This window comes from Penicillium arizonense (genome assembly GCF_001773325.1).
Source record: "Penicillium arizonense strain CBS 141311 chromosome Unknown PENARI_contig039, whole genome shotgun sequence".
Taxonomy (NCBI): domain Eukaryota; kingdom Fungi; phylum Ascomycota; class Eurotiomycetes; order Eurotiales; family Aspergillaceae; genus Penicillium; species Penicillium arizonense.
The window spans coordinates 117,176-142,913 of NW_019173316.1; the positions used below are offsets into that span (position 1 = coordinate 117,176).

Consider the following 25,738-nt stretch of genomic DNA (forward strand, 5'->3'; position numbering starts at 1 on the left):
CTATCCTTCGGCATTTTGTAGGACATAGCCTTCTCTACGGCACCGTTACTATTAAGTTTCCAATCACTTGGACATGCACCCACTCAATAAATTTGGATTTCCATTTTTTCTGTATGAAAATTTTCAGAGAAAGGACTGTTTCAGACAGGCATGGCAGTGATCTGGCATCTCAGACAATGAGACAGCTTCGAATATTTCCCTGCTTCACGTGGTAGATTCTTCCTCAAGGGGCCGACTCAGAGGACAGACCCAAGATACGGTTCATAAAAGCATCTGCCTCAGCAGCATAGTGGCATCTTTTTCGAATCCGAGCACCATAGACATAGAACAAGTATGGTATGGGAACACAGGCTAGTGCCATGAAGGCAGGAACCGATGCTGCCCAGTGAACCCCGAGATTCTCATACATTTTGCCCGTGAAGAGAGGAAATGCCGCACCAAAAAGTGAACGCAAAGCGGAATTCGCTGCCAGCACCGAGGCCGCGTAGATGGTATAGGAGTCCACTAGATAGTTCAAGCAAGGCAAGAATACCATGATACACCCATATCCGAATGGAACACCAGCTAGGATAGGCACGATCCAATGAATGCTAAGAGAATTCGTCCAGGCAAACCAGAAGAGCCCGATCGGGAGGGCGATACTAGCTATGAAGCAATCGGGGAGACGTATTTCTGGAGCCAGCCGTTTGGCCCCTTTAGATGCCTTCTTCCGGTAGCGGGCGTGGCCGATGAACATGCTAGGGATAGAGGACAGAATCCCGACCATGATTCCTAAAAAGCTCAGTCCACCAAGCCCTTCATCCCATCTACGTATTTTCTGAAAGATGATAGGGTATGCGGCAAAAAACATGTATAAGGTGCCGTAAATGATGGACATATAGATAGATATCAGGAGCACAATGGGTTCACGAAAAAGGAGCACCCAAGGTCGAGAGAGGGTAACCATCATGTTTGAAGCGGCGTGATTTACCTCCATTGTGCTGCGATATATCTGGCCGGTGAGCTTGGACAACCGCTGCGCTCGTCGTTTCAAGAGGACAGGGGTGTATGTCTCAGGCATGAAGAAAAGGATTGCCAGCCATTGAACACATGCAATGATGGCCAGAAGCCCCTCAACCCAACGCCATCCCCCTCTTTCCACCATGAAGCCCCCGATGATGGGCCCCAAGGCTGGCCCTAAGAAAGGGGCAACCACGAATAGCCCGAGAGCCAGACCCCGGCTTGCCGGAGGAAAAAGATCGGCAATTAATCCTCCTGCGATGGCCATGGGCGCAGAACCCAAGCTACCGGCGAGAAATCGCAACACCAGCAGGGTCTCGATATTGTGTGCCCCCGCTGTGCCAGCCAGAGTTGCGATCAACGCGGCGCCACTTGCGATGAAAACATAGCGGCGACCATAGCTCTCACTTAGTGGAGCCCACAAAAGGGGACCAACGGCAAAACCGATGACAAACAGCGAGACCCCTAGCAAGGCGACCTCGTCGCTTATTGCAAAGTACCTGGTAATTTTCGCTAACCCACCTGAGTAGGCTGAGGACGCGAGTGCAACTGTAAACGCAGAGAAGGCACCGAGCAGGTTTAGGAGCCATTTTCTGGTGTCACGAAAGGTCATAGGATTGCCTTCATCTTCAGGCAACCAGCCAACAAGGTAGGGATCCTCTTTGCTGCCAGACCCGCTAAACGAGTGGTTGATGACTTCTAGTGGGAGATCACCCTGGTAAAATACCGCGCCCAAGAGAGTAGTCTTCCAAGGCTGAGAAGATTTAGCATTATCGGAAGACGTTTTTGAGGCCATGAGGTAGCCGTTTGACCCAAAGTGGTCCGGCGGATCGATTGGAAAGGGAAAATGATGTTGCGGTCTGACTAGCCTCCGGGTGGGGAGGTGGGGGTAAAGACAACACTTTAAAGGCTAGAATTTTCTTCGCTTGAAAGGTAATATGCACCTTGAAATGCTGTGTGGAGTGAGGAGACACTCAATATGAGCTCTTGCAGGACTTCTTTGGGACACGTCAGCCTCTTTACAATTGATATGCGTGTATACCCAAAGTTCTCGGATTGAGGCAATCCTATACATGTATCTATTACATAGAGAGGTATTCTATGTGGAGAAAGTCGGTGCATGCACTGTAGATCTTGCGGCAAGATGGGCTGAGGAAAGTATAAGTCACCCCTTGCATTGATCTACCTGCAGGAGGTCCACACCGTGGGTACAGGACAAGGAATATGATAAGGCTTATTTAGGACTGGTGCCATACACGCTGTGATCATTCAGCTACTTTCTTGTTTCACGATCTTGGGAGATGTGACTGACTGTTATGATTGGTCTTCTATTGTATCGGTCAAGGATTGCAGTTCTCGAATAGCATCTAGCATGTACGAAAGCCCTGACTCCATGCGAGCCAAAACAATATCTCATACTTCACGATTACTCCCGAGGGAAGATCTGCACAGCTTGGTTGGTTGTTCTCCTGATCACATTGACCGTATCCAATAGCCCCTTCTTCAGTGCATAGCCTGGGATCTCATGACCACCATCGTGAACGCAAGTCGAGAGACCATCGCGAGTGAATAGTTTCTGCATGTCGATTGCTTTAGGGGCGTGTGGGTCCATTGAGCCCCACACTAGGGTTGTTGGAATCTCAATGGCTTGGGTGACCCGCTTGGTCTCGATCTCCGTGAAGACGCCACGGCATAGATCTGCATAGTCCAATGGTGCCATGCGAGGCGAGAAGAAAATAGCGCATTTGAAGGGCAACGGTTTCTTTTTCTCGACATTACGCATCAGAAGGGTGCATGCCAACATCATACCTTGACTAAAAGCTAGGACTCCGTCATAGGGTCCCTCACTGGCGATGAAGTTTTCCAGGTCTTCGACTGCTTGCAGCGAGGCCTTGGCCGATTCTGGGTCAAAATATGAGAAACCTTTGTCATTGGACGGCACGAGATCCTTGATTTCTGAAAGATGGTCAGAAAGCAGCGTATGCTGGGCTTTTAGGGATGGGCACTGACCGGATGCCAACTCATAAGGGAAAACGCCTTCCACGTAGTCGTAGGTATGACCGTCACCAAGCTCATAGCGTAGAGGAGCTGGGGAGAAAAAGCAAATATTCATTAATAGAATTCAATCTGTAGACATAAAGAGAGCCAAACCGGTCTGTATCTCGAGGACCTAGATCCGCACAGGACTCGTGAGCAATAATGTTTACGAATTTTACTGAACCGCATGGTTGGATAGACTGCTTACTTTGGAATTGGTCCCGACTCCATGCAAACTGTGACTGGGATTAGCATAGTCCCAGGGCCGATGGGGTGGACTTATCTACCAAAGAAAATGCATTGTTCTAGCCTGCTTGATGTAGAAACGAATCCCTAAGGGTGCTTGGCAGGAAGAGCAGGTATGGAAGACACGATAGAATTGATGACCTTTTAAAAACACCATCGGGCCCTGAGTTTCAACCCTGCACAATGCAAGGCAAAATATTCGTCTAGGCTCCCAAGCTGCTTGCGCGCTAGAAAAGAAATATCTTCACTTGATGCAGGCCTTCACCGCTAGATATATCGCATACTATGCATAGGTAAAACGCTTCATGTGTAACTCAATATCAGGCTATTGTTGGCCATAGGCAATTCCACCTTAGACGATCATTTGACACCCTCAATACATGGTTGTCGTCACAATGAAGCAAAGAAATTGCATGAGAGCTATAAATACTCTGTCAATTTGAAAGCGATATCGCACGAACCACCCTCCGTTTTTATACGTTAAGAATTACAGAGAGTTTAAACGTGATGCCGCACTACACCGACCAAGATGCTAAGAAAAGCGTTGAACCACTGGCAATTGTGGGACTGGCCCTGCGTTACCCCGGTGATGTGACCTCATCGGGCGACTTTTGGAAGATGATGATGGAACGGCGATGTGCTGCCACTAAGTTTCCATCTGATCGCCTCAATGTGGACGCACATCACAATCCTGATGCTTCACGACAGGATAGTCTAAGCATCAACGGGGGGCATTTCCTTTCAGGGGATCTTGGGGCTTTTGATGCCTCCTTCTTCTCAATTCCCGCTGCGGAGGCCGAAGGGATGGACCCCCAGCAACGGTTCATGCTGGAAACAACTTACCATGCCCTTGAAAATGCAGGAATTTCGCTCGAAAAAGCAGCTGGAAGTCAGACATGTGTTTTCACCGGTTGTTCGTCGAACGACTATGCAACTTTCTTCTCCAAGGACCCCCAAAACGCCGGAAAATACGCGGCTTATGGCCAATCAATGACCATGGTTGCAAACCGTATCAGCTGGTTCTACAACCTCAAGGGTCCCAGCGTGAATGTTGACACCGCTTGTTCTAGCGGACTTGTGGCGCTGGACTCGGCCTGTCATTCAATCTGGGGCGGTGCCTCAACTACAGTAAGTGATACTGCTTCATGAGAACTTTAATGAAGATGACTAAGTGGTGTCCTATAGGGCCTTGTTGTGGGTGCCAACCTGATATTTGCTCGGGAATTTGCCATGGCGCTTGATAATCTAGGTGTTCTCTCCCAAGACAATCGATGCTTCACGTTTGACGAGCGGGCAAATGGATACGGGCGCGGCGAAGGCGTGGGTGCCATCATTATCAAGCCTGTCAAGGATGCAATTCGCGATGGAGATACTATTCGAGCCGTGATCCGCTCCACCAGGTCCAACCAGGATGGCCGGACGCCTGGGATCACACAGCCCAATCGCGAATCTCAGCAAATATTGATTGAGAATACTTATTGCCAGGCCGGACTAGACCCTGCTACCACCCGGTATTTTGAAGCCCATGGGACTGGAACTCCAACAGGAGACCCAATAGAGATGAGAGCCATTGGCGCGGTTTTCAGACCACATCGGTCACCAGAAGACCCTCTATACGTGTGAGTTCTCATTCTCTCAGGTGACGAGACCGATTGACTGACATATGAAAATCAACAGAGGATCTGTGAAGTCCAACATCGGCCATCTTGAAGGTGGAAGTGGGATTGCCGGACTCATCAAAGTTGTTCTATCCCTGGAGAAGGGCGTGATTCCACCAGTCAGCGAGAATTTTCGCTCGACAAATCCTGGCATCGATGTGGATTATCTGAATCTGAAGGTAATTCATACCATACATCATGAGCTACAGTCATACACTAACTGGCTTCCCTCTTTGCATTGTATATAGATCGTCTCCAAACCTGTTGTTTGGCCTGCTGGGCTTCGCCGATCTTCCATTAACTCATTCGGCTTTGGGGGTACAAACAGCCATGTTGTCTTGGATGATGCTCTTCATTTCATTGAAAGTGAAGGTTTGACAGCAAACCACACTTCTTGTGCTCATCCTTCATTGAAGCAATGCTCAATAAACGAATCTGACACTAATGGATCTCACGCCAATGCGTCCCACGCCAACGGGGAGAAAGCAACCCATCGCTCTGTTCAAGGCATTGTTGGGACTTCATCCCATCTTCATATTCTAACATGGTCCGCATCAGATGAAGGTGGCATTCAGCGACTGGTACAAGTGTGGAAGCCATATTTCAGCAGCGTCTCTCTGAACCCCGATGAATCAGAACAGTATCTGCACAATTTGGCTCATACTCTCAACCAGAGACGGAGCCGTCTGCCATGGATGACATATGCCCTCATGGACGCCAACACTAAGTTGGAGGCAGTTGTGGACTCTTGGAAACCCCCAACTCGGTGCCTAGAAAGCCGTAATATGGCATATGTATTCTCAGGTGTAAGCAATTGAGAAAACAAAAGACTGGAGAAAATTTTGACAATTCGTATAGCAAGGGGCTCAATGGCCTGCGATGGGCTGCGAGTTGCTGGCTCGCTATCCGGTCTACCGCCACAGCCTCATCGAGGCAGGCAACTACCTACAGGGACTTGGCTGTGAATGGGACCTGCTTGGTGAGTTACCCGCAAGGTCAATAAAGCAAAGTCCAATAATATATTTATCGTTGCAGAGGAGCTGCACAAAGGAAACGAAAAATCATTGGTGAACGATCCCATGCTCGGGCAGCCACTGTGTACAGCGATTCAAATCGCCCTCGTGGATCTACTTTCTCTGTTTGGGCTCAAGCCGGCCACAGTAGTTGGTCATTCCTCTGGAGAAATTGCTGCCGCGTAGGACATCTTTCTTTCTTTCAGGACCATTGAACATCGACTTAAGCTAACCGTTTGTCATTAGATATTGCGCTCATTCCATTTCACGCGAGTATGCTTGGCGTCTTGCCTACTTCCGTGGTCTTTGGGCTGCAAATCTCGCGACCTCTTCCACCATGGATGGGGCAATGATGGCAGTGGCTTTGTCGCCGGAGCAGGTTCAAGCTTTCCTGGACACATTATATTCTCAGGAAGAGCAACTGCGTGTTGTTGTTGCCTGTGTGAACAGCCCCAAGAGTGTTACTCTCTCTGGACAACGTAGTCAAATTAACATCCTACTGGCCTTGTTTCAGGAGAAAGAGATCATGGCCCGAGTTCTACCCATTCCAGTTGCCTATCACTCATTTCAGATGGAAGAAATTGCAATCGCCTATCGAGACAGCATCGGTGATGACACCCGGCGCCCTTCTGATAGACCACAGAGCCACTCACCTCAAATGATATCTTCCGTCAACGGGGAGTGGGTGGATGGAGACACGTTGTCCAAGGCAGAATACTGGGTAAACAACCTGTTGTCGACCGTGCAGTTCCTCGATGCCTTCAGGATGCTGTCCACTAAACACGCTGTTCCACTCACAAAGAAGCTGGATGGGTCACATCGAAAGCGGTTGACGGTTGATACGGTGGTAGAGATCGGACCCCATGCAGCTATGCGAGGTCCCTGCCGCGATATCCTCCGAGAGTCCGGCCGTAACACGCAGGTCGAATACCTCTCTGTTCTGACGCGGAAGACATGCGGAGTGCGCACGGTGCTAGAAGCAATGGCTCACCTGCGCTGTATGGGATACCCTGTGGATCTCAACATCGTCAACTCGAACCCGTCAAAGATAAATAAGCAACAGCAAAAGGTGCTGACTGATCTGCCTTCGTATCAGTTCAATAAGACCAAGTCCTACTGGCGCGAAGGCATAATCAGCAAGTCGTTCCGGTTCCGTCGTTTTGGGAGGCATGAGCTCCTTGGATTGCCTGATGATGACTGGAATCCGTTGCTCCCTAAGTGGAACAACATCCTACAACCGTCTGATCCCGTCTGGGTGAAGGACCATCAGGTACGGATAGCATTAGCTGAGATCCTAATACTTTTGCCAGTATACTTACGTTCCTTAGGTAAACAACACCATTATCGTTCCCGGTGCAGGCATGCTCAGCATGGCCATTGAAGCCACCAAACAGCTCATAAGCCCCGAACAAGAAATCACTGGGTTCAGCTTCAAGAACGTGAAATTCATGTCGGCTTTGGTTGTCCCAGCAGATACCGCAGGCCTTGAAACTCGATTCTGCATGCGGCCTCAGCGCGAGGATGGGCCTAACGGTGATGGCTGGTACGAGTTCAGTCTCTTCTCCTGTAAAAGCTCTTGGATCAAAAACTGCACTGGGAGTATCCAGGCAGTTATTGGAAAGCCTAGCATGAGTGAGATTGATGGTAACGACGCAGCATCCATGGAAAAGACGGAGGCATTGGACCAACTTCGCCAGATGACGGAGCAGTCCACTACCGTCCTGGATAGCGATCATTTCTATTCAAGTCTTACATCCTCCGGGTTGCAATTTGGCCCGACATTTGCGGTAATTCGCAACGTTGCCAGCGATCAAGGCCATCATCAGGTGACGGATGTTCAAACGTATACGTCTGATGCACTCAACCGTTGGGATGGGGCTTATACCATCCACCCGACGACCTTGGACGGACTCATGCAAGGCACTCAAGTCCTACGCTCTCAGGCGGGTCAGAAACGCATCGCGCCATCAATTCCTATTTATCTTGACAGGGCATGGGTATCGAATGTCGGCCTAAATCATCCAGCCGCCGCATCGATCAAGGTTGGGACCAAACTTTGTCACGAGGGTCGACAGGAATCGACCTTCAGTCTCATAGCAGCGAGCCAAGCTGCAGACCAGGTTCTGATCACTATCGACGGCGTCACCTTCAAGGCAATTGATTCTCAGAGCTCTGTCGAAGAGTATGGAGCCTCTTCAGAAAGCTCGAAGTGTCATCAAATTGATTGGAAACCAGATTTGGATCTCATGAACGAGGACGAAATCATGCAATTCTGCAATGATTACATTCCTGATTCGGCTGGACATGGTGTTCACTACTTGAACATGGAATTGATGATCGCGGGTTTCATCTTTCGCGCTGTAAATGCGATTTCTCGGGGGGAAAAGGTCAAGGCTGCCTTGGTGCAGCCCTACATGGACTGGTTGAAGCATAATCTTCAAGTGACTCGGGATGGCAAATCCCCATTCAGCTCCAAATACTGGCAAGAACGGATTCAAGATGACGTTGGATTTGCAAAGCTTTGTGCCTCTGTGGAGGAAGCTAGCCAGCTTGGAAAAACGTTGGTGAATGTCGGTATAGCACTCGTGGAATATGCTGAAGGCAAGCATGAGCAGCCGTTGTCGCGTATTGTGGATGTTGAGCTACTGGAAAACTCATACGAAGAACTGGTAAGCGGCTACCCTTCGCTTCAATCTCAAGATTAACATTTTTGCAGTTGGAAAACACGCCTGGGGTGCGCCGTTGGAGAAAATATATGGATACACTGGGACACAAGTACCCGGGAATGAAGATACTCGAAGTCGACGGCGGTTTTGGGTCTGCCTCGCGTCTCATGATGGAGACTTTGGCCTCCAAGGACCCTGATGGTCACATTATACCACGGTTTGCGCGCTTTGACATTGCTCGCAGTGATCAAAATCGGCTTTCTGCTCTTCAAACGCGGCTAGGAGACTGCAGTCCACGGGTGTCCTTCAAATGTCTGGATGTGGGTGGCAACCTTGGGTCTGAAGAATTGGAATCCTCTAACTATGATCTGATCGTCGTGTATTTGGTATGGATCAAATCTCTTCATGTCTACCGGTGTCTGTCTTTATGCTAACAATACAGGCATTCCACGAGTTCGCGTCTATCAAGAAGTCCCTCGGAAACCTTCGGAGTATGCTGACGGAGTAAGTTACTTAAAGTTTTCAAATACATCACATCACATTGAAGGCTAATCCGACGGGCTTTTAGACGGGGGAAGCTTGTTATCATCGACATGGTTAATCCAGACTCCACTCGGAGTGCGTTTGTGAACGGGTTAAATGAGAGCTGGTGGATAAGTCGGTGTTCCCTTAATCCTTGCGAGTTTACATCTAACCGCAAAAACATAGACACCGAGTCCTATCGAAGCATGGGACACTGCGTCGGCGAGTCCAAGTGGGATGAGATTTTGCGACAGTCCGGATTTTCAGGTTCGGATCTCGTCTTCCGGGATCATGATGACCTTATCTGCCACGAAATAAGCGTCATTGTATCCACATCCGTCGAAAGATCTACCGCGGTGGATGATCATACTCACCCTCCTGTGGCAATGCTGTTCGACCCAACACAGCCTTCCCAGAAAGCACTTGCCGAAGGCCTGGTTACTCGCCTACCAGAAGAATTCGCCAGCTCTGTAGAAATTTGGTCTATCAAGAAGACCCTTCCGGAATCAATGCCCCAGGATTTGATTTGCATAGTACTTCTGGAGCTGGACAGTCCATTACTGGCAGAAATGAATGAGAGTGTCTTCCAGAAGGTCCAACAGCTAGCTATTGGATGCCGCAAAGTTATGTGGATCGGCTCAAATGGAGCTGGCGACTCGTCGCCCTTCCTTCGAGTTGTCGATGGATTCTTCAGGGTACTCAACTCGGAAGATAGTCGAGGGATATTCACCACGCTATCCATCGAAAATACAGACTTCCAGGCTGATCGAATTATGCGAGTATTGAAGGCGATGGTTTCATCCACAAAGCCTGAGACTGAATATGTGGAGAAATCTGGCTTCCTTCACATCCCACGTCTTGTTGAGGCCCCTCAGCTTTCCCACGCAGTCAGGAGGCTTCGATCTTCGCAATCCCCCACACGCTTACAATGGAACTCTGCTCCTCCTTTGAAACTTACTATCGGCCCTGCTGGTATGCTTGACAATCTCCAGTTTGTCGAAGATACAGACCGCAAGTTACCTCTCCCCGCGGATATGCTAGAGATTAAGGTGAAAGCAGTTGGCGCCAATTTCCGTGATGTTCTAGTCATGCTCGGTCGGATGGATCAGACCACCTTGGGCTTCGAGTGCGCCGGTGTGGTGACACGGGTTGGGAGTTCCTGTACCGACTTCCAAGTAGGGGATCAAGTTGTCGGTTGTAACTTTGACAGCTACCGCACATACGCCCGTCTGCACCAGGCTGCCACTATCAGGATACCCCCAGGGATGTCATTCAGTGATGCAGCTGCTATCCCAACCAACTTTGTCACCGCATGGCATGCCTTGGCTTTCATTGCTAACGTGCAGCCTGGTGAGACTGTTCTGATTCACTCCGGAGCAGGAGGAACAGGACAGGCGGCTGTCCAGGTAGCTCAATATCTCGGGGCCGACGTTATTGCCACTGTCGGGAATGCGGGGAAAAAAAAGTTCCTGATCGATCGTTACGGTATCCCTGATTCTCAAATTTTCTCCAGTCGAAACACCCACTTTGCCGCAGGTATTCGACGATTGACAAACGGCCAGGGTGTTGATGTAGTGCTCAACTCCTTGTCTGGAGAAGGTCTTGTCGCATCGTGGGAATCCATTGCCCCCTACGGCCGATTCCTCGAAATTGGGAAGCGGGATATTCTAGGTCATGGCCAGCTTGATATGTACCACTTTGCCCGGAATGTTACTTTCAGTGCAATTGACCTGGCTTTAGTCGTCCAGGAGCGGCCTCACCTCATTGGAAAGGCTCTCCGTGCCTTGATGCCACTTATGTCTGCGGGTATCCTTCAGGTGTCTAATCCCCTACGTGTCTATGGGATAGATGAATTGGAGAAAGGGTTCAGGACGTTACAAGCAGGACAAAGCTCTGGGAAAGTAGTTTTTGAGATGCGCGACCATGATATCATTGATGTATTCTCCTCCCCTCTCTCCAACTACTTCGGTCTCCTGCTGACCGGTTACAGACCCTCATTACCCCTCGACCATCTCACAGTTTTGACCCCAACGCCACCTATATCATTGCTGGGGGTCTAGGAGGACTTGGGAAAAGCATTGTTCGCTGGATGGTCTCTTGCGGAGCTCGGTACTTGCTTCTGCTTTCTCGGTCTGGGGCAAATAGTCGCGATGCACAGGCTTTCATCCGTGAGCTGGCTGGCTATAAGGTCAAGGCTCAAGCACCAGCTTGTGACATCACGAATCGCTCAATGCTAGAGGCTATCTTGGGGGATGTGTCATATACCATGCCCCCAATCAAGGGTTTCATCCAAGCCACAGTGGTTCTCCAGGTTAGTGCCATATCGCCCTCCTCGGCATGTCAACCAGCTCACTGACCGATACTAGGATGCAATGTTCCAGCAGATGACTCATTCGCAATGGGTCCAAGCAGCATCACCCAAGGTTGCGGGAACCTGGAACTTACATCAGCTGCTTCCCTCGGGTCTTGATTTCTTCATCATGCTTTCCTCCATCTCGAGTATCACGGGCAATCGGGGCCAGGCAAACTATGCTGCGGCGAATGGCTTTATGGACGCGCTAGCCCATCACCGGGTGGCTCATGGGGAGCGCGCTACCTCATTAAACTTGGGCTTCTTCCTTTCCACTGGGCTGGTTGCGCAGTCATCCTCTTTGAAAGACCGCTACACATCCAACTTGCCTTTTGTTCCCGTGACGGAGGTAGAACTTCACGCCCTTCTGTCCTTATACTGTGACCCACGCGCGCCTCAATCGTATGAGAGAGGCTGTCAAACGATCATCGGGCTTACGAGTCCGTGGGATGTGTACAAGCGCAACCCCGACGCTACATATTGGCTTGAGAAACCCGCTTTCCGACAGATCCTTGCCACTGACCACGCGGAAGGTGCTGAAAGAGACTCGCATGACCAGCCCTCCAGTGGTCAAGTCGGAAAGAGTCTCTCGTCTGCGGATTCGGTGGAGGCGGCTGGTGCGATAGTCACCGACTTACTGGTCTCTAAGCTATCAAAGACCCTTGGGATTCCAAAAGAGGAGGTACATGGAGAGAGACCATTGCATAGCTATGGGGTTGACTCTCTGGTGGCAGTGGAGTTCCGAAACTGGTTTTTCAAAGAGTTGGATGTTGACGTGGCAATTTTTGACATGCTTGGCGGCACCACAATCGCCGCGGTTGGCAACTCGGCGGCTGGCAAAATATTTGCCAAGCGGGAAACTTAGAGAACTGACCCTAGTGACTATGTGCGTTGTTTAAGAACGGGTCAACTACCCAGGATAGAAGCTTTCAATTCAGCCAAATACACATCGGATCGAGAATATCAATAAGGAAATTATACTAAACATTTTCAACACTACACTACAGTCATGCGAATAAAACGAGTCTTGATAGTCGTAAACACTAACTAGGTACATCCAGACACCCAGATGGAACAAACTCTCCAAGCTACCTTCACGGTTCACCGTGGTCGGGAACTGTTGCGCCGATGTGGGTTTGGCGAGGTCAATATTCAAAACCTTTTGGTTTTCGATGGCGCCTAGGTAAGAAACAGAAGCATCTTGGCATCTCGGGCTTGTGATCCAGAAATCAATTACACCACCAAACCCTTCATAATCCAGCTGACGGCTGCTTCCTGCTGAGGAATGGAGGTCATCTTAGTACTCCCTATTGCATGCAATTGCTGTTAATATCGGTCAATCCTGCAGCGTAATCCTGCAGCCTCCTCGGAAAAAGCGTTGCACGTATTAAATAAGTACAATCGATCTACGGTATCATTGTCCATGTCAATGTCTAGCAGAATTGTCATTGCTCTGCACCGCTGCGGGAACGCGTGACCAGCAACGGCTGGGTGGAGGATGTCTGCTTCATGGTCAAGGGAGACAGCGAGCGCGAAACCACTAAAAATCTTAGGGTGGTATGTCGTAAGGCTGATCAATGGGCCAGAACACACGCCTCAATAAAGCTTGAAGGTCAGTGTGAATCAGGTGTACGAGATCCAGGCTGATTTTCCTTCTGAAGCTTGGTAGCTCCATGATTCACCTAATAGCGGGGTATATTCACGATCCCCGACCAGCAGAAGATCATTAGTGACTCAGCGACCACGAACGCAGAACACTGCAACGGGGAAAGCGATACTTACTCCACGACCCAGTTCGACATTATTGAGTTTTAGGCCTCACGCCTTGCCTCTCTGGCATGAATCTTCTGCTGAACATATAAAGTGCCACTATGGGCTGTTTTGTACGTATCCTCATGAACAGGTACTGTGAAACTGGGACAAATCCGGGGTCCTAATAACCACTCCCAATTCATCTTCCCGAGCCCCATTGAGCATGTGATCCGGACAGACGGTGTGGTTCAACTGTTTACTTCAAACCCCGATTGAGCAGATTCTTCATTTCGTCGAATCGAGCGCTTCACTCCGTTTATCACTATTTATTCCGACCCAAATTCCAAAGCCAGTGGCCTCAGCCGGTCCATGTCATCCCCTGGGCTAATACGTTTAACTAACTTGCTACCAAACATCGTTGTAAGATGCGCTAGGCTTTCAATTACTCATGATTTATCCATGCAAGTAAGCTTGTTTAATTGACCTACCTACAATTACCAGCCCTCAACATCATTCCACAAATCATACCTTTCGGATTCCCAGCCACATTGTTGACCAGAGCAGTATCTAGCCACTCTTTTGGGGTGATTTTGTTCCTCGGGCATTCTATCTATGTGTATTCTGTCTATTCAAGTCGTGTTACCCGGGCAGCATAGGCATCCTCTCATACAATGTACTGTACCCCTCTCTTCGGCTTTTTAAATAATGTAAAAGGTCTACTCAGGTACTAAAACCACAGGAACAAAAGTGACTGGTGAACAACCGTCGGGTGCCAAATTGACAATGATTAGTTCACTTATCTAGCAATGTAGTGACCTCACAATTATTTCTTTGTCGCTTAGTTGAACCTGATTACCCCAGTGACTGTGTGATTGGGAAGGCAAATTGGCGCTCGGTGAACAACAGAAACAGAACAGCGAGCTAAAAGAGCAGGTTCAAGGGGTGGTCACGGATTCTGGATTGTTGGATTTATTATTCGTCTTCGCGTGACTGGCCTCCAAATAGTACTTCTTCCTTTCCTATCCGCCTTCCCAGCGCACCGACGGAGGAGGCATGCATCAACACCACAAATAAAGCTTTTGCGGGGTGTAACTCCTTTGTTATCCGGACTTCATCGTTGTCGCATGGATTCGGAATTCTGAAGCTTTTGACCAGAACCTTTCCTATGTCATGATCACGTTCTGATGACAGATAGGGCGTACCGCTCGACTGGGGAAAGCTTGGCTCGGATGAAAGCAATCCAAATGGGGAGCCCACTAACCCATTTGGTTGAATGGGTTAGTGGTAACATCTATGTAGAACGGATGTTGACGCCTGACTCCAGGATGTACCATGGCCGTTATCGTGGTCTGTTAATCAGAAATTGGAGATATAGATGGCCTGCTTCCTTGCTCAGTCGAATATTTCTCTCTCTTCCGTATCTTCCAGTTGCTTTACTGCAGAGAGCTTTGCGCTTCCTGGGGGAGACAAAGCTCAACAGTAAAGCCTGGTTCGGGAATCTCTGTCACCGGTCATCATCATGCTGCGTTTTCGGACCTTATTGGATACCAGTGATCACTGTTTAGCCTTACATCTCTGCTCATGTCGCTAGTTTGTCTTTTAGAGGCACATTGTAGAAATAACTAGAACTGGATCGTATAACGAAGCCTACAAACTTTTTGATTCAGGCTGTGGTTCATAGTTGTTGCATTTCCGATGACCGTATCGCAATTACTTTGCCTCGACATCATTTTATGTTCTCTCGCACCTATTTATCTTTGTCTTGTTCCCAAAGGAGGCCAGACCCCCCGCCGCGAGGTTAGAATATCGTACAAGGTCTCGGCATGTAACACTGAAGTTAACAGATTGTCGATTGACTGGCATGGCGCAGATAGCTCAATCGACCGTCGTATCGCCGAGGAGCTAATCTTCGGTGTGGTTCTGTCTTTAGGCTTCGGTATGAATCGTATGGTGCAAGAAGGGTCGTCCTTTTGGTGACATATCCAGACTTTTGACGCAGAAATGACTGAATAAGTATAAAATTCTTCGATCATACGGTCTACTATATCTGGTTCTGAAGAGCTGTTTAGTAATCTGCTCAACGCCCGAGCGAGAGATTTCACCTTTCTTTAGCATGGCGTCTGCGCATCTCGGGCCCGTCATATAATGGCCAGAGATAATGAAAGAAACGTTAGATTCGGCGAGGCTTCTGACCCATTCGCAATCTACCACAATTCGCTTCCAAGGGTGATAGAGATCCAATTGTTTCAATCCCATACTCCCTTGCGATGCGATGACAGTGTCTCTGCCAATATCACTGAAAATAATTTCTTTGCAGCTCCATGGCTCACAGGGAATGGTTTCCATGTGTTGCATGTGATCCGGGCCACAGAGAAGAGAGAACTTCAATTCAAATCCATCACACGCGAGGTTATGGATGAGTTGATTCTGGAAAGCTCGCCAACTTCCCTCATCACGATCGTACACCCAGAAGTGGTCGGCTTCCATACCACCACTCCAAAGCCTTACTCGCTCATGCTTCTTCAATATTAAAGTGTTGCCCCCCGGCCCGAGTTTCCTCTGCACTGTTTCATCATCCAGAGGGAAAACAATGACAGCAATGACGTTCATACTGCTCGTACAATTCTCGAAAGCATGTTGAAGTAAACCGAGATGTCCAACATGAGGAGGATTGAAAGCTCCAGGGAAGAAGAGGATTCGATTCACCATTCCCGGGCGCAGTCTGGGTGGATTATGCGTTATACCACGGGCAAAGATTCGGCCACCGCCTAAAATTTGTAAAATGTAGTGTTCAAGAGAGACTGGCATAGTTGGTTAACAAAGGTAAATTTCTCAGATAGTCTGGAAAGGCAGTCATTTCTAAGGGACACCTGCATGTCCGAATGAATCTTCTTTGGTATGTGTCATGAGACACTGCCCAATTTCGGCTTAATATATCTTCCGAAAGCGGATGATCCACGAACAATCCCACTTAATGAAGTACTCCTGGGCATAACCAGATGCGACCGGGAAAAGCCTTTCCAGCCAAAAGAAACAAAAAAGAAAAAAATTGAATTGCCTCCAGACGACTCGCCAATCCGTGGTTTATTTGATGGGTAACAATACATAATATTACAGCGATTGTCCGTTAAGAAACTTTACCGTTCAAAATCAGAACATGATCTAAAATACGAAAATATTCATATCGGGTTTAGCGGGTCACGTTATTAGGGTCTCCCTAACTTTCCAGATGTGTGATAGATTGTGCATAGCCCATTTCCAGTTTAGCCAGATAGTGACCTCAGAAAGATTTCCCGTAGCTGATACCAACAGAGTTTGCCTTGTCTTTTGCGATATCTGACTTATGCTGTACCCGAGGAAGCTATGCTTTCCAACAGTCCCTCAGGAAAATGTAGCCACCTATTTTCTGTCTTTTCTGCTGAGCTTATTTTCGCTAACCAGTTAAGGGTCTGTCTCTAAAACGTGCGACAACCGTCACTGTTCGGTGAATCAACCTTGAACATGGTACACTATTGAACACCAACAGCATGTAAATCCTCTTCCCATAGAAGCCTTTTATATGAGCCGCGTTGGTTGCATTATTTCAATAATAGCGAGACCTGGTTTATTTTGAGAAAATTCAGTTCAAAATTGCACACACACATACTGTTGTAGGTCATATCACTCAGCGATGGACCGAGGTAGATAATTCACACACACACACACACACACACACACAAATCCACATCCCAAAATACACATACAGGCCGTAGCTAGAAGCCTGCATATTGCTTGCTGCGAAGAGTCAGCAGTTAGACATCATATGATTTCATAGTATCATCTTCGTCCCAATATCCTGATTCAATAGAGTACTGCCCTCGCCGGAAAACTAAATCCCCACGCGGATGACGAATCTTTCGATAGGTCAGGGGCAAATACCGATCAGCTAGATATCTTGCCTCTTTCCTATTATCATCATCCAGCTCCACCCTTGTTGCGGTCCTGAGGTATCGACGAAAACAGTCGAAATAGGCCATTACCCACTTAACCCACTCGTTCAACTCTTGCTCAAGGGTAGGAGCGTTCCAATATGCTCTTGCTTCCACCGGCTGCTCGGCAATTATCTGGAACACTTTTAGGTTCGGAAGAAGTGAGGCCCACAAAGGGATGTTTAGGAGTGCTGGAAACACCACCGGCCGTCATTAAAACCAACACAAATCGGATTCTGCGACGATTTCTTTCGGTAAAATTGTGCTCGAGGTCCCCTTCACCATCTCCATTCAAGGAGACTTGAAACAGGTTCTCCCCATAAAGAATGTCCAAAGTCTCTTCGCTGATTTTCCTTGATAAACGTAGGACGTTGAACCTGCTGCGGTTGGGGTTGAAGTCGTAGTCATTGTCAAGAGGCTCGACTCCACAAGCGAACATTGACCGAGTAACTCTTATAACGCGCTTTCGAGGAATTAGGAAGGAATATACCAATCGACGTATTTCGTATGGAAGATTGAGAAATCCGGAAGGTGCAGAATGTGGATGTAGTTGTCCGATCTCGTCGCTCGCAATTTGCTGCGTATTCTTTTCCGCTACTTCAGATCGTTCATGAGGCTTCTCTGTCATATCGGGGAATTATCTCCAAGACCGCAAGGTCACAAAAGAGAGCCAGCAATAACTTGACCAGATACTGTAGAATCGAACGGAAATGAGGGGTTAAGGGGCGGTCACGAGCTATCCCTTCTCATAGTGGATGATACGCGTCAGGATGACGCTAATTATCATAAACGCGTTTTCGGGCTTGTCTTATTCCAGGGAGCCCAGAACCGCCTCTTGCCCCTACTGAGCTCTGAAATACACCAGAAGATCTAGATACTTATGATGTGGTCATGTATTCCTAGACGTCTAGTATATAATAGAGCAAGGTCGGAAGTATTCGACACCGTCGCTAGTTTCCCCGTATAATCTCAATGAATTCGTGCACAATTATCGCCGATAGTCTATAAGATAGAAAACATCTTTATAGCGATGGCTCGGGCTTGATATCTTTCAACCCCTCCTCAGTAGGCTTTCTCGCCCACACACGGCGATTAAGCTTTTTCAGCACACGAAGTAACTCAAGGAATGCAAATATAAAGGAAATTCACCCATATCCATAGCCATGTACCTGCGGATTTTTCAACTCCAAAGCCTGTTCTACCTTTCAACGAGACGGCATGGGGATCCTTCGGGGCCGCCGATGCAACTCGCGGGAGTTTGTTCATGAAGATACGTGGATACGTGGCTACGTACAAAACGCGAGGCAAGACAACCGCATGTATGTCTTGTTCAATTATAGGTTTCCGAATGAACTCCCATGTTGGCCCTGGATTCCCTCTCTCTTGATTCGTCGAGTCACGCTTCAATTCCATATCCTAAATGACATATTGAGACGCAACATAATATTACTCATCCAGCCCAAGAGCTTGTGTCGTCTTATTTCAGGATTATGGGAATCTCGACCAGGGGCTGCTAGCACTAGACAACCAGACAGGGTCCAAAGATTACCTTGATAAGCTATAAGGGAAATTGGCAAATGTAAGGGCCGTCATCGCTAAGACATTGCACATTCATCAATTCCGCAGGTTACCTGCTGCCTTATTTGATCCCCTCAAAACCACCCATATTATGTACTAGTCGCTATGGTCTTCCATGGAGAGATCACTGTCATCTTCGGGACCACTGGAGTCATCGACAACAGGGAGAAGTCTGGCGTTCCGTTCGTCATGCCACCTTACCATCGCTAAAATATGGCACAGCGCGGACTTTCTTCCCCCAGGCGACTGAAGATTAAACCATTTAGTGCTGTGCATGTAGATGAACGTGTCTCTATTTTCGTCATCGACCGGAATTTTCTGTGTCATCTCGCTTGCAGCATCGACGTATTCGCCATAATGAGAGCCGAATTAGAAATGAATGAAACGCAGAAAAGTATTTGTCGCTACGAGGAGGAAGGCACTGCAGATGCAACCACACGTCAACAATTGCAAAAGAAGAGCAAACTCTTGCCACAAACCCAATGGTAGATTTACTCTTGGCCCAGGAACTCTCGGTTTGCTCGCCATGATATCACCGCTTCGCCAATGTACTGAGCCAGTGTTTCATTTGACACTACTGGCTTATGTTCTCCCGTACGCTCGTCGAAGTGGATATATTTAAACGCTCTCTTCGCCTCGATGGAGGCCAAGTATGGGTGTCCCATTATCCAACCGTGGGCGTGCCGATCCATCCTGCAAATTCCACCATCATCTTCAGCACCAACATCATGTATCCCAGCAACACGGATCGTAGCTTTTAGGCGTTCGACCCGCGGTCGCACCTCTCGGTCTCCTTCATCCTGTAGTAGGCAGAGATTCAAAGCGAATTGAAGAAAAGACATCAAGAAGTGCACCGTGACTTCCTCGTGTTTACTTCGCCGAGCGTCATGCTCATCCTCGTCAAGGTCATCAAGGTCAACCTCAAATTCGGATGAAGTGAGGTTCACGGGAGAGGAGGACCCCGGAATGGCAGATGTGGAATCAACATAATCGTCTATTTGTAGAGGTCGCCATTCGCGCTGAGGATATAACCGTGACTCGGTAACGATTTGAGAGCGGGTGACTCTTGCTAGTTCGACCCAAAAAAACCACCTGGTAGGCGTAGAAGCTCGGGGTCCGTGCTTTTCGGAAAGTCGATTGGACAATCTGATGTGAGAAGTTTCGTCCAATAATGGTCAACATTCTGCGAACTCGGTCTTACAGTATTATACAGTGGGCAGTGATTCTCGTGATCGGTCATAAAAGCCTCCAGAAAGGGCTTTTCTGAAAGAGTGAGCAGTCGAAAGCCAAACAAATGTCGGAATGACCATCTGCTAGCAGAACGCATCAATTCGTCTTGTGAAATAAGACATAAGCCCCCATGCTCCTCAGACAGTCGCCTGAATTCGGCTGGGCTTCGAGCTGCATAAACCAGAGTAATCATGCTGAACGATGTGATGGATATCGCGTCAGCTCATTTCTTAAACGAATACAATTTTGAGTGTTAGAGATGAGGAATATACATTTACTTCCTTGAATTTAATGGTCATTCGAGCCTTCATGCCACTGCTAAGTAAAAGTGAGGGCACCGAGGGGTAAACTAGATGGATGTTGGATGTGGGAAAGTACTTTACGAGGATGGGGCTTGAGCTGTGGCTTGTGGCTGACTGTCCGCAGAGTGGGGCGACCGATGATAGTGTGATTTGATTCGAACGCGTTAACAAAACATTGACTTAAAAGTAGCCACTATAGTACCACCGAACCGAACGGTCACGCATTTCCGGGGAATTGTCTCGATGAAATGTCATAGTTGCCTTCTTCAACAATTGGATCCAAGCGAAAGGCTCGAAACGATATTGCAAGTCCTCCAGCGACGTCGTCCCTCCCAAACCGAGTCTGTGTTTGCCACGTACCCACAAACGACAGTCAGGAGGCTACCCCAACCAGATTCGATTCAGGCAATTATTCGTGATCATTGCGGGGTACGCTTGTATGTCCCGCCGATAGCATGGACCTCGCACCAACTGCGACTTTTGACGTGCCAGTTCCGCTTCCAGAATGGGAGAAGGAGGGGAAACAACAGACACAACCAGCATCGCAAGATTTTGATTTCCAAAACGAGGGGAGTAGAGCGGTAGATGGTGCTGCGCAGACAAAGCCAGGGGGAGAGCGATACAGTCACGCCATGCGCACTGCAACTAAGCTGTCACAGCTAAGCACCTTGGTGGCCAAGAAGTCCGCTGTTGAAGACATACTTGATGCTTACAATAGTCATATTTCAGAGTAACATATCCCGTGTCCCAAGACATTGATGGTGCTGCTGGCAAGCTTCTAGCCGTAAATGCCTGCCGTTTTACTTTAATCGCCGGGCTGCTGTGATGCTTGCAACGGACGGTGTCTTCTCGAATAACTCCGTGGCTCCAAGCCTTGCCTATATCACGTTTGATAAGATACAGACACTTCGCAAGAAGCATGTGTACACGCCACCTTATAAAAGAGTCAATGAAATAGTCAACGCACCCGGTCTCCGTATCAGGCAGAAAAGGCTGGATTCTCTTGAACCCCAAAATCCCGCCGAAGACCCATACATCGTGACGATACTGATCGCTTTAGCCCAGGAGCAACGGCGGCGTCGACAGCAGCAGGAAGGATCGTACTTTTGCGTATTCTGCAATAATTATTTCGCGCGCAGGTTAGTCATAAATCGAGGAAATTCCGGCTTAGACCGAGTCGCACTGCTATAGTGACAATCTCCGTGACCATTATGCGGTTTGCGCTGAACGCGGTGACTCAGGGATCCCTGAATGGTTCACAGAGGTAGGCAGCGATACGCTTGTCAACTAGTAGGTCCGCAACCAGATCACCACGCAGCCTTACCATACTAACTCTGCCAGCCAGTGTACCATAATGAAATTACGATGCGACGGACGAAGACGTTGCGGTCGTGTCAGAAGCGAAAAACGGCGTGCAAACCTACTCACGAGCCATCCTGGGTTCGAAGAGAGCTGCGAAGCCCGAACACTTATCCAGTCCCGGCAGGACCAGTGGTGAACCATCAAATTTATAAGCTCCATCATCGGACCGCGGCTCGACCAAGTTCCTGCTGTTGTAGTTCAAAGGAGGATTAATTGTTCTTCTATTCTAGAGGGAATAACTGAGGCTATATATACAACGAGAAGATGAAGTTGATTTTCAATCAACTTGGTTCTTGGTATAGACAATGCGGGAATTATCCGATGGTGCGGCTTGATTCCTGATCTGCACCAGCCTCATATCACAAAACCTGCTCAACGGTGCTATGAACAGCTTGAAAGATGTTTCTCAACATTCCTACACAGAGAGATGGTGCACGTACTGTGGTCCACCATGATCGACTCTGCGTGGGTGAAAAGCTTACCACAGGATTTCCATAAAATCGCCAGTATCATTTTGATGTCATCTCATCCACCCCGGACTGGGATAGCCGGGGAATCTCATGGCAGAAACACAATGGCCATGCGAATTCAACTGGGGTCGTCGAAAATCTTTTTATAGTTGAACAACTTAGAGCTTTCGGAAATCAGGCCTCAATTATCCAAGCTCTACGCATCAATCAAATAACCAAATAAATGCCTGCTTGGCAGCATCAACTTGCAGATTGATACAGATTCTTCCTGCTGTGGTACTACAGTCTAGTCCAATGATGTCAATCCCATAGACGTCACCTTTGGTTTTGAATCGGATGTCCCGTCGGAAACAAGTGTGGGTGCGACCTCGATATACAGATCTCAGTAGGTTATCACATGCCAAGCCCGGCGTGAAATTCGGCCTATCCTAGGCGACCTCTACGCGCCGTTGTTGATTGCTTCCGCCGGGGGAACCGGAAACTGTCCCGACCCCACACCAGCCAACCAGATGTCTGTCCTAAATTTCTAGTAAAGCACACTATCGCTAATAGCCCCGAACTAATGCCCACTTTGCAACGAATCGCGACCCTGTTGGTCACCAACAGAACCTCAGAAATGGCACCCCTGCGAGATTGGTCGCTGTTTTTTGGGGGCCGTTCTTGGAGCCGCGATTATTTGTCATACACGGGAGATCATATTAACAGTTGAGAACTTGCTGACCTGCCCACACGCTTCACCCTCTGATCATATTCCATTCTCGCGAGATGTGCCGCCTTCTCGACCTCCCTCCCGAGATTCTCGTATGGGTATTTGAGTCGCTTGATAACATAGATGAAGCCTTACATCTTGCCCGATGCTGCAAATATACCTTTTCTGTTTTTGATGCGACTAGCGTCCGACTGAAAATTTTTAGGTCCATCATCGTAAGAACATCACTTCTGTCAAACATGATCTGCTGATTGTCTGACAATGAAATAGTCACATGCTTCTCAACACCAGCATGATCTTGAACTCAATCAAGCTGTCCATATGCATGGCCATTTCTCATCTGAGTTTTACAGTACACCATCAATTCCAGAAAATGCCGCCCGTCGCAGATGGCATCTCAATATGCTGGAACCTCTGGAATGCGGCAGGGATATACCAGATGAGGTTATTTGGGATATAGTGTCCCGATGGCATGGAATGCGTCTTCTTTTTGTTCTTTACCTGGATAAAGCCATAAATGAAGCCTATGCGAATTCGACTTTCTCATATACGTCCGGTGTGAATAGACCGGATACAACGGAGGCATCGGCTAGTGAAGGGGGTATGCCGAAGCCGTCTCGAATTCCTGGTTCATGCGCGAATGGAACGATTCCAGAAGACAGGAAAGACGGTTATGAACGATTCTACAAGGCTTTGACGGCGCAATGGGTGGCCATTGAAAAGCTCTGGAGGGTCAGAAGTCAGGTCTGGCCTAATGCCCAGAAATTTGACGACGCATTCGACTCTACCTTGAGACAGTGGACAAATAACCCGGCGAGGCTTATTAGAGAGAAATTAGATATCGTTGAGATAGTCGACTTTATATGGGGGTTTGTTGGACGAAAGGCTTTTCATGTCTCAGATGTCCCTTCTTGGTTGGAAGGTGAAGACGACCTGGTCAGAGACCAATATATCGACCAGAACGAAAGCGAAGTTGGGGATTGGGGCTTCTTTGTACGAAGCGTTATTCAATTCCTGAGGCCTCCGCAAATTATCCAATTGGTTCTTTCCTCTTTGTATCCATCGAGTTGGAACTATGATCGATCGGGATTTCTTCGACATCTGGGGCTTTTTGACACCTGGGACGGTGTACTCGTGAATGATCAAGACTCTCCAATGTCCGACAACTGGGTTCCCTTGGACATAGTGGACGATGACGTGGGGAATTCCTTTGCGCACATGGACAATTCTAAGGAGGTTGAGAAGAAATGGGAGAAGTATAGGGAAGTTCTGTGGCCAAAGGAGAGAAAGGGAAAATTGTTTCTTCAAACTACAGCCGAGCGAGAGATTTTGCGTAAAGTTTTGGAAAGCTCGGAGTTTGATGAGGTAGAACCGTCTCTCCTTATTTAACCAGCACAGTATATCTAATCCTTGATTTGCTCCCTTTCTGAGCTATTCCTGATCCAATACATGCTATTTCACCCTGGCCTTGTGCAAGAGATTTATTGTATAACCCAGCAGCAGAGTGGACGCGAGCAACCTCCGTACAAATGCCCACTTACGCATCTCCTTATTAGTCGGGCAGGTTAGGTAGGATTTGAGATCAGAAGGTTTAGTGAGACAAGGGAACCTGGGGAAGCGTCTGCGCCAAACGATTGTTAGCAGCCGCTGGAAAGGAAAGATTAATAGCGAAGAGGACTAAGCAGCGACACGCCCTTTTCGGGGTTACAAGCAGTTCGTCTGAATACAGTTCAGTTCCTGTTCGATCTTCCCGATTTCGTGTTATACTACAGATTTGCGGTTGTAAGGGTAACATTTGCAGCTATGAGTTTATACGTCAGTAACTCATGCCAGACTCATAATTCGCTATAGCCACTGTATGGCTTTTCATGCGAGGACAACAACGTTCATGTTGGAAGATGCAAGAATGAACAATGTGGAAAAAGATTCTCGGCTTCCTCAAGAGCAAAGGAGTAAACTGGGGCCGAAAGAAGCACGATAATCAGGTACGTGGGTAGCCCTTACATTCAATTTAAAAGCCACGGGCCTGCCTGCAGTAGAACCTTCTCCCATCCATGCTCGTTTATCCACACAGCCATGCTCTCGACGTCGTCGCGCCCTAGGTTGAGCCCGTTGTACAAATGCTTCTCCATTGGTCAGCTCATATAATACCTGAAAAGCAAAAACTAGAAACCTAAGGTGGGACATAGCTGTCGGATACTTACTGGACACAGTTCGTCTTTGGGTAAAGCCTCGCCCAATGCACCATCCGCTGTCTCCCAACGAATGTCTTGTATAAATTTATCGTACGGGATCCGTAAGACATATAACATTGGCTCTCTTTCATAAATAACTTTGATGGCATGCGGTACTTGCAGCGCTGTTAAGAGGTGAATGAATCCTGAAGTTTGATCGATATCGCTGACTGGAAGTCGCTCGGGGAGTGGTTCTCGAACAGGACAAGTGGACGGAACAATTTTGTATACGTAAAGCGGCGCGGAATCTCCCATTGTCTTCATTCGAAACCTTCGAACCTGACTCGTTATTGAGAGGGTATTAGTGTCACCAAATCAGTTTGGGGAGCACGGTTTGTCGGGAAGCTACGTCATGGAAGTCTTACATTCCAGACACCGTAAAATAACACAACACATAAGGCGTACATGTAAGATTCTGTACAGGTAATATTTGGAGAGCTGTCGTGCTCTTCTTCACCCTTAACATGGCGAATTCTTGACTTATGCCTCGGATGTGGCCAACTAAAACTTAAATTCCGCTTGTTCGCCGATGATGAGTCATCTCTCAGTACATCACTCTCCCTCAATTCATCACTCTCCCTCAATTCATCACTCTCCCTCAATTCATCACTCTCCCTCAATTCATCACTCTCCCTCAATTCA

The 25,738-nt window shown here is 48.2% G+C and overlaps 7 protein-coding genes across 7 annotated transcripts; 2 read left to right on the top strand and 5 right to left on the bottom strand.

Moving 5' to 3' along the window:
- Positions 1 to 223: 223 nt before the first annotated feature.
- Positions 224 to 1,795, bottom strand: PENARI_c039G10839 (MFS transporter; the record flags this gene model as incomplete). Its single annotated transcript, XM_022637052.1, has 1 exon — positions 224 to 1,795. The coding sequence occupies one exon, from the start codon at positions 1,793 to 1,795 to the stop codon at positions 224 to 226; it is 1,572 nt and encodes a 523-aa protein (XP_022483094.1).
- A 630-nt stretch (positions 1,796 to 2,425) lies between these two features.
- On the bottom strand, positions 2,426 to 3,112 carry PENARI_c039G08368 (uncharacterized protein; the record flags this gene model as incomplete). Its single annotated transcript, XM_022637041.1, has 2 exons — positions 2,426 to 2,955; positions 3,010 to 3,112. 2 exons carry the CDS (start codon positions 3,110 to 3,112, stop codon positions 2,426 to 2,428), a joined length of 633 nt encoding a protein of 210 aa, XP_022483102.1.
- A 677-nt stretch (positions 3,113 to 3,789) lies between these two features.
- On the top strand, positions 3,790 to 12,356 carry PENARI_c039G02416 (type I polyketide synthase; the record flags this gene model as incomplete). The annotated part of the gene is made up of 14 exons (XM_022637024.1): positions 3,790 to 4,410; positions 4,468 to 4,901; positions 4,960 to 5,119; positions 5,189 to 5,746; positions 5,799 to 5,919; positions 5,976 to 6,135; positions 6,200 to 7,223; positions 7,282 to 8,622; positions 8,670 to 9,005; positions 9,062 to 9,123; positions 9,188 to 9,237; positions 9,328 to 11,078; positions 11,132 to 11,452; positions 11,508 to 12,356. The coding sequence occupies 14 exons, from the start codon at positions 3,790 to 3,792 to the stop codon at positions 12,354 to 12,356; spliced, it is 7,788 nt and encodes a 2,595-aa protein (XP_022483099.1).
- A 125-nt stretch (positions 12,357 to 12,481) lies between these two features.
- Positions 12,482 to 12,787, bottom strand: PENARI_c039G04123 (uncharacterized protein; the record flags this gene model as incomplete). The annotated part of the gene is made up of 3 exons (XM_022637030.1): positions 12,482 to 12,487; positions 12,540 to 12,670; positions 12,739 to 12,787. The coding sequence occupies 3 exons, from the start codon at positions 12,785 to 12,787 to the stop codon at positions 12,482 to 12,484; spliced, it is 186 nt and encodes a 61-aa protein (XP_022483127.1).
- Positions 12,788 to 17,290: 4,503 nt separating this feature from the next.
- PENARI_c039G01610 (uncharacterized protein) lies at positions 17,291 to 17,839 on the bottom strand (the record flags this gene model as incomplete). The annotated part of the gene is made up of 1 exon (XM_022637019.1): positions 17,291 to 17,839. One exon carries the CDS (start codon positions 17,837 to 17,839, stop codon positions 17,291 to 17,293), a length of 549 nt encoding a protein of 182 aa, XP_022483121.1.
- A 1,441-nt stretch (positions 17,840 to 19,280) lies between these two features.
- On the bottom strand, positions 19,281 to 19,971 carry PENARI_c039G08633 (uncharacterized protein; the record flags this gene model as incomplete). Its single annotated transcript, XM_022637042.1, has 2 exons — positions 19,281 to 19,826; positions 19,882 to 19,971. The coding sequence occupies 2 exons, from the start codon at positions 19,969 to 19,971 to the stop codon at positions 19,281 to 19,283; spliced, it is 636 nt and encodes a 211-aa protein (XP_022483087.1).
- Positions 19,972 to 20,953: 982 nt separating this feature from the next.
- On the top strand, positions 20,954 to 21,676 carry PENARI_c039G09415 (uncharacterized protein; the record flags this gene model as incomplete). The annotated part of the gene is made up of 4 exons (XM_022637047.1): positions 20,954 to 21,051; positions 21,104 to 21,460; positions 21,513 to 21,611; positions 21,667 to 21,676. The coding sequence occupies 4 exons, from the start codon at positions 20,954 to 20,956 to the stop codon at positions 21,674 to 21,676; spliced, it is 564 nt and encodes a 187-aa protein (XP_022483130.1).
- Positions 21,677 to 25,738: the final 4,062 nt, after the last annotated feature.